The sequence below is a fragment of the Mandrillus leucophaeus genome, unplaced genomic scaffold, assembly GCF_000951045.1.
Source record: "Mandrillus leucophaeus isolate KB7577 unplaced genomic scaffold, Mleu.le_1.0 Scaffold9, whole genome shotgun sequence".
NCBI classification, from domain to species: domain Eukaryota; kingdom Metazoa; phylum Chordata; class Mammalia; order Primates; family Cercopithecidae; genus Mandrillus; species Mandrillus leucophaeus.
Window position 1 is genome coordinate 9,039,034 of NW_012109807.1, and position 6,610 is coordinate 9,045,643.

A 6,610-nucleotide genomic window follows, 5' to 3' on the forward strand; every position below is an offset into this window, starting at 1 on the left:
TGTGTGTCTGTGGGTGTGTATATCTGTGTGTGGTATCTCACTGTGTCTCTCTGTGTGTGTGTATCTATGGGTGTGTATATCTGTGTGTGGTATCTGTGTGTCTCTGTGTGTATGTGTGTCTGTGGGTGTGTATATCTGTGTGTGGTATCTGTGTGTCTCTGTGTGTATGTGTCTATGGGTGTGTGATCTCAAGGACTAAGAGACCTTTGGGGGCCCCTTCTAGAGCTGAGGCAGCAAAGCTGCCCAGAAATTGGGCCCCAGCCAAGCAGAGCCACTGAGGTCGGAGCCACTGAGGTCGGAGCCACTGAGGTCGGAGCCACTGAGGTCGGGCGGCCAACACTGAACAGGCAGGCGCCCGGGCCCTGCGGGGAGGTTAATGCAGCGGCAGTGTGCAGGCTCAGGCAGCAGGCGGCAGCGTGACCCTCAGCCATGCCACGTTACCTGTGAGCCAGCAGAGCAGGGAGTTCCGCTTGCCAGGCGGACACCCGACCTGGACTGAAGGCACTGGAGCAAAAGAGAAGGTCAGTGATGGGCACAGTCAGGAGACAGGACACGGAGCCACAGGCACAGGACAGAGGCAGACCTGACGGGGCCAGGCTGCTTTGGGCAGAGACGGGCCCAGTGGAGAAAGGGACGTGGCTCTGATGGGAAGGGTGCTCAAGGCACAGCAATGAGCCCTGTGCGGAGATGGGCAGAAGCTGGCTGAGTATGCCCAGTCATCTCCCCTCCCTTCTGGCCACACTAAGTGGGAACAGAGAGACTACGGGTGGAGGGACCAGGCCTCCGAGGCTTCGTTGCACAAGCAGTGCCTGGGGGAGCCCTCCCGTGCCTGCCCGCCCTTCTGAACGAGATTTCCTCAAGCTGAACAGAGAACAGCTGCTCTTGGAGGCACAGGAAGTCCTCTCCAGGCCTCAGGCATCTGGCAGGGTCCACCTGCTCAGAGCCCCTCTCTGGGGCCCTGTCTGTCCCCTGCCCAGGGAGCCTGCCATGCCCCACTCATCTGGTGGAGGGGCCGACAACACGGTGGATAAGCTGAGCTGGGTGTCAATATTCATGGGTGCCCTACCCCCATGCCCCCTCGGGGTCCTTTCTGTCAAAGGACAATGAGGCACAGCACAGAGCTGCTCTGGGAACTGCAGCACGTACCCCACTGGCGTGGCCTGTTCTCCAGCACCAAAGTGGACTTTCTCTCTCTACCCTGCAGCAACCTCGCCCCAGGACCGAAGGCTGGAGAGGAGCAAGGTGATGAGCTGGCAAGACCTGGGCCTGCAGGGCCTTGTCTGTGGGGCTCTGCGGGGAAAGCCTGAGCCACTCAGCACCGGAGAGGGCACTGGGGCGGCCAGAGCGGCGCATCCCCACACCTTCCATCACCCCTCTCAGGGGGTGCCCAGTCTCCCTTCTGTCTGTCCCCAAGGCCCTTTATTCCATCGGAGCTGACCTCTAACCAAAACCCAGTAGCCGCGTCCCTCGGAAAGCCAAACCCATCTGTAGCCTGCCCTGGCAAACAGGCCCTCGCCTGGCTCCTGACCTCAGGCACTTTGGACGCCCAGACTCCCCTCCTGTCCTCAGGAGCAGGGCCCTGGGCCTTCCTCCCCACAGGCCTCCTCCCCAGGCAGACTGGTCTCCTCACCACCTCTGGACATGCCCTCCACTGCCTCCCGGCCTTTGCTCTAAAATCCCTCTCTCCTCTCTTCCCCTCCAGTTTCTGGACTCCATCCAAAGGGGCAGCTCCCTCCACTCCTCCATACCACCCTCTCCGGGCCCTGGCGGCTCCCACCTCACAAGCCTCCCTCGGCCCCAGCCAACTGGCTATGAGCTCTCGGGCCCACGCTCAGTTCTGGTGTCTGTCCACGGCTCCCCAGCTGCAGGGGGCCAGAGTGCAGCACAGACCCTGCCCAACAACTCACCAGAGGGGACCGAGGTCAGGGCCATAGTCCCATAGTAGGAAAAAGCGCCCGTCTCAAACTTCATGTTCTCCTTCCCTGCCTCCACCTCCACCTTCCCCTGAAAACACACAGGGCTGGGGTTAGAGACAGAGTGAGGGAGGAAAGAAAGGATGAGGCAGGATGGGGGGTAAGGAACAAGGGATGGTGGGGCAGGAGGAAGGGCCGGTACTGGAGCCCTGGAGAGCTCAGGGGCCTGACCTGTGGGATTAAGGGAGAGGACAGCCTCTCCTTCATCCTGTCAGGGAGAGCACAGCCACGTGGGGCAGGCGGGGCTCGAGAGCAGGCGGCAGGCTCCCCAGGCCGGGAAGCCATGCACCTCCGCAGCAGGTGGGAAAGAGGGCCCGAGGGGTGCTGCGGTGCCAGGGGGAGCAGGCGGCAGGCCCAGGGCTGAGTGGGCTCACCTGCAGGATGAGGATGAAGTAGTCGGCCGGCTTATTTCGGGTGTACAGGTAATGGCGGGCGTAGTACTTATTATGCTCATCAAACTTGAGTTCCTGAATGACATCTGGGTACTTGAGCAGCCGCAGCAGGATCTTCTCTGATATCAGGGAGGGGCTAAACTGGGGGACCTCTGTAGGAGGACAGAGAGGAGACCTTACACGGGGCTGGCCAGGTGGCCCTAAAGCTCGATCACCGCTGTGCGTCCACCCCAACCACAGTAGCCGCGCTGTGGTCAGACTCCCTCCCTGCTCGGCCGGCCCTCAGTTCTGTATCTCGCTGGGGAGGGAGCACGCTTGGCTTCTGACTGGTTGGACCCGAGGCTGCCTGCCTGCCCGGGCTTGAACAGTGGCTCCTGCAAGAACAGCACGTGACCTTGGGCAAATTACATAACCCGCATCTCAGTTTCCTCATCTGTAATATGGGGGTAAAAGCTTCACAGGGTGGTTGTGAGGGCGAATGGGATAGCACATGGACAGCGCTTAGTCTATGTGACCATAATTATTGCATCAGCATCGATATCCCACAGGAAAAATAATGGAGAGGGAATTACCATCCCTTTAGCAAGTAAGGGGAAGGAAGAAAGATGAATTGGGTGGGGTGGGGGAGGGGGCAGAGCGGGCAGAACAGAACCTGTCACCCAAGTCCCCAACGGAGCTTTGAATCAGGGCTGAAAAGAGAAATGTCCCTGAACTAGAGGTGAATTCCTGCAGGAACCAGCACACGTCTGCAGAGGGGAGGGCTGGAGAGATGAGAGCAGAGCTGGACGCAAGCTCCTCAGAGTGGGTGAGCGCACGAGGGGTTCAGCCGCACCCAGCAGGCCTGCAGAAGGGGAAGGATCCCTTCTTCCCATTCCACAAGCCCTGATGGGCCTGGCCAGCCTAGGGGCCCACCTCAGTGGTTATTTTCTTTTTTGTTGTTTTTGAGACAGAATCTTGTTCTGTGGCCCAGGCTGAGTGCAGTGGCGCATTCAGAACTCACTGCAGCTTCAAACTCCTGGGCTCAAGCGGTCCTCCCACCTCAGCCTCCTGAGTAGCTGGGACCACAGGCATGCAACTGTCCCATCCCACAGCCTCCTGAGTAGCTGGGACTACATGAGGGCACCACCATGCCTGGCTTTTGGATTTTTTGTAGAGATGGGGTCTTGCCATGTTGCTCAGGCTGGTCTCGAACTCCTGGGCTCATGCAATCCTCCTCCCTTGGCCTCCCAAAGTGCTAGGATTACAGGTGTGAGCCATAGTGCTTAGTCATTATTTCCCAAACTATTAACTATAATAACTGGGATGCTTCCTAGAAGTTTGCAGTAGCCGCCCATTAATGGCAAACGAATCGCAGGGAGATCCCCGGGGGTGGAGTAGGCACCTGGCCCCTTCCAGGGGTGGCTGTGTTGTCTCTGCACCCCTCACCTGCTGCAGCCCTCGTCCTAGGAGGGGAAAGTAGCCAGAGACCCAGGACTTCTCCCCCTGTGACCATATTTCCACCAAGACCGGAAGGTCCTCCTCACGCTCCTACCTGTGGCTAGGAAGCGATGAGCAGCCAGGAGGAGCTGCGGGGAGATTTTCACTTTGAGCTCACTGTCCGTATCCTTGAAGGCGGAGAAGTCGCGCTTGTTCTTCTCAGACACCCGCTTCCGGCTTCGGTTGTCAGCTGCCGGAGGAAGAGCGTGGAATTGAGAACACAGACCCCGGAGGACTCAGGAAGAGACCCGCCCCGCAGCTCCTGCTCTCCAGCCCCTAGTCCCACGCAGGAGCAGCGGGCTCTGGCTGGCAGGTCCCCAAGGCACAGAGGCCGAGGGTGAAGGTAGCCTCCGGGCAATGCTCTCAGTAACCTGCTCCCTGCTCACTGCGGCCAGTGCAGGGCACCTGGCCACCGGGCCTCAGGATGCTAGGCCTCCTGTGTCCTGCCCTATGGCCCTTCCAGCTAGGGACACCCGGTTTCGATCCAAGCAGGAAAGGGGTCCTGAGCCCTGTGGAGGGCTGGACTCACTGTACATGTCGGACTCATCCAGGATCTCCGACTTGATGATCTCCTCGATCACGTCCTCCAGGGTGACCAGGCCCAGGACCTCGTAGAAGGGGTCACCCTCACCCTCGTTGTTTACCTTCTGCACGATGGCCAGGTGGGACTTCCCTGTGGGCCAAAGAAGCAGGTCAGACAAGAGTCCAGAGGCCAGTCATGAGACTCCCTCACCCAAAACATTAACTCTAGATGTAGGGTCATAAGTCACCAGGATGGGGTCATGGTGGTTTTTCTCTTTTGCAACTTTCCTGACATTTCTACTACAAACAGACATTGCTTTTATGAAAAGGAAAACTAAAAGTAACTTTTAAAAGCATTTCGTTAAGGACTGCTTTTTTGTTTTTCTCTTTTTTTGTGGGGGAAGGACAGGGTCTAGCTCTGTTACCCAGGCTGGAGTGCAGTGGCACAATCACAGCTCACTGCAGCCTCCAACTCCTGGGCTCAAGAGATCCTCCCACCTCAGCCTTCCGAGTAGCTGAGACCACAGGTGTGCTCCACCATGCCCGGCTAACTCTTTTATTTTTTGTAGAAATGGGTCTCACTATGTTGCTCTGCCTGGTCTCAAACTCCTGGCTCAAGCAGTCCTCCCGTCTCAGCCTCCCAACATGCTGGGGATACAGGCATAGGCCACCATGCCAGGCCAGGACTACTTGCTTAAATAGGATAAAAATGAGGGCCGGGCATGGTGGTTCAAGCCTATAATCCCAGCACTTTGGGAGGCCGAGGCGGGCGCATCATGAGGTTAGGAGACCGAGACCATCCTGGTTAACATAGTGAAACCCCGTCTCTACTAAAAAAAAAAAAAATACAAAAATTAGCCGGGTGTGGTGGCGGACGCCTGCGGTCCCAGCTACTCGGGAGGCTGAGGCACGAGAATGGCGTGAACCCGGGAGGTGGAGCTTGCAATGAGCCAATATTGCATCACTGCACTCCAGCCTGGGTGACAGAGTGAGACTCCATCTCAAAATAAATAAATAAATAAATAAATAAATAAATAGGATAAAAATGGCAACACTGGGAGCGGTGGCTCACACCTGTAATCCCAGTGCCTTGCGGGGCTGAAGCAGGCAGATTGCTTGAGGCCAAGAGTTTGAGAGCAGCCTGGACAACATGGTTGTCTCTACTAAAAATACAAAAATTAGCCAGGCAAGGTAGTACACACCTGTAGTCCCAGCTACTCGGGAGGCTGAGGCAGGAGAATTGCTTGAACCCAGGAGGCAGAGGTTGCAGCGAGCCGAGATCGCGCCACTACACTCCAGCCTGGGCAAGAGAGTAAGACTCTGTCCCATAAAAAAAAAGAAAAAGAAAAAAGAAAAAAAGACCCTGCCTGGTGCCACTTATCAGGGGCTTCTGGGACTCTTGGGGAGGGGAAAGACCCAAACTGACAAAGGCACAGAGCGGCCAAGCACTGTGATCAGGTGGGGCAGAGACTACAATCAGAGAGGGGCCATCCCCTCAACCCAAAGTGAGGGAAGGAGGCTGAGATGGGACAGGACCCTCCACAGAAACCTTGTGGGTGGTGGGTCTTCCCAGACCCGTTTTTGAAGGCCACACCCTGCTCTTATGGCCCCAACCCCAGCGAGTGGCAACAGGGGCCAGCCAAGAAGGGCCGGGTCCACAGTCTAGGTGGGATGAATCCTGTGTGCCATGCCCTCCTCACAGGAGCACAGGTTTGGAGCAGCCTAGGAAGAAAGGCCCCCGGAAATCTGGGAAGGTCAAGTCAGGGTCTTCCGCATGGCTTCCCCTTCACAATCCAAGCGCCTCGCTCTGGGGACTCAAGAACTCATCCTAAATACCCTCGGTGGAGGATGTGTTCCAAGTCTTTAAGGCCACAGAAAATCCCCCAGCCCAAGATGGGCTGTCAGAACTTCTAAGGGCCTCTTAGGGAGAACAGAGAGAATGCAAGGTCTCATGACTAAAGTAAAAATTCTCACAATACACCCCACGTGATGGGGCCGAGTACTGCATTGTGAAAGCTTTTCACACACATGCCAGGGCAATGATATATGTATTTCCCACTACAGGTTCTGGTCGAAAAACGTTTAGCGCATTGCCAGACAGAGCCATGGCTGGACTCGATTGCAAATTCCCTAGTATCGGCCGGTCGCCGTGGCTCACGCCTGTAATCCCAGCACTTTGGGAGGCCGAGGCGGGCGGATCACGAGGTCAGGAGATCGAGACTATCCTGGCTAACACGGTGAAACCCC

The 6,610-nt window shown here is 57.1% G+C and overlaps 1 protein-coding gene across 1 annotated transcript in view; it reads right to left on the reverse strand.

Annotated features, from left to right (window-relative positions):
* The window catches only part of CNNM4 (cyclin and CBS domain divalent metal cation transport mediator 4), a 67,599-nt gene that overhangs the window by 9,709 nt on the left and 51,280 nt on the right, over positions 1-6,610 (reverse strand). The window contains exons 2-5 of the mRNA XM_011969633.1: positions 4,371-4,514; positions 3,897-4,031; positions 2,348-2,517; positions 1,908-2,004 (exon numbers count right to left, since the gene is read on the reverse strand). Of these exons, the coding sequence (XP_011825023.1) occupies positions 1,908-2,004; positions 2,348-2,517; positions 3,897-4,031; positions 4,371-4,514 (546 nt within the window). The remainder of the gene's footprint in view (positions 1-1,907; positions 2,005-2,347; positions 2,518-3,896; positions 4,032-4,370; positions 4,515-6,610) is intronic.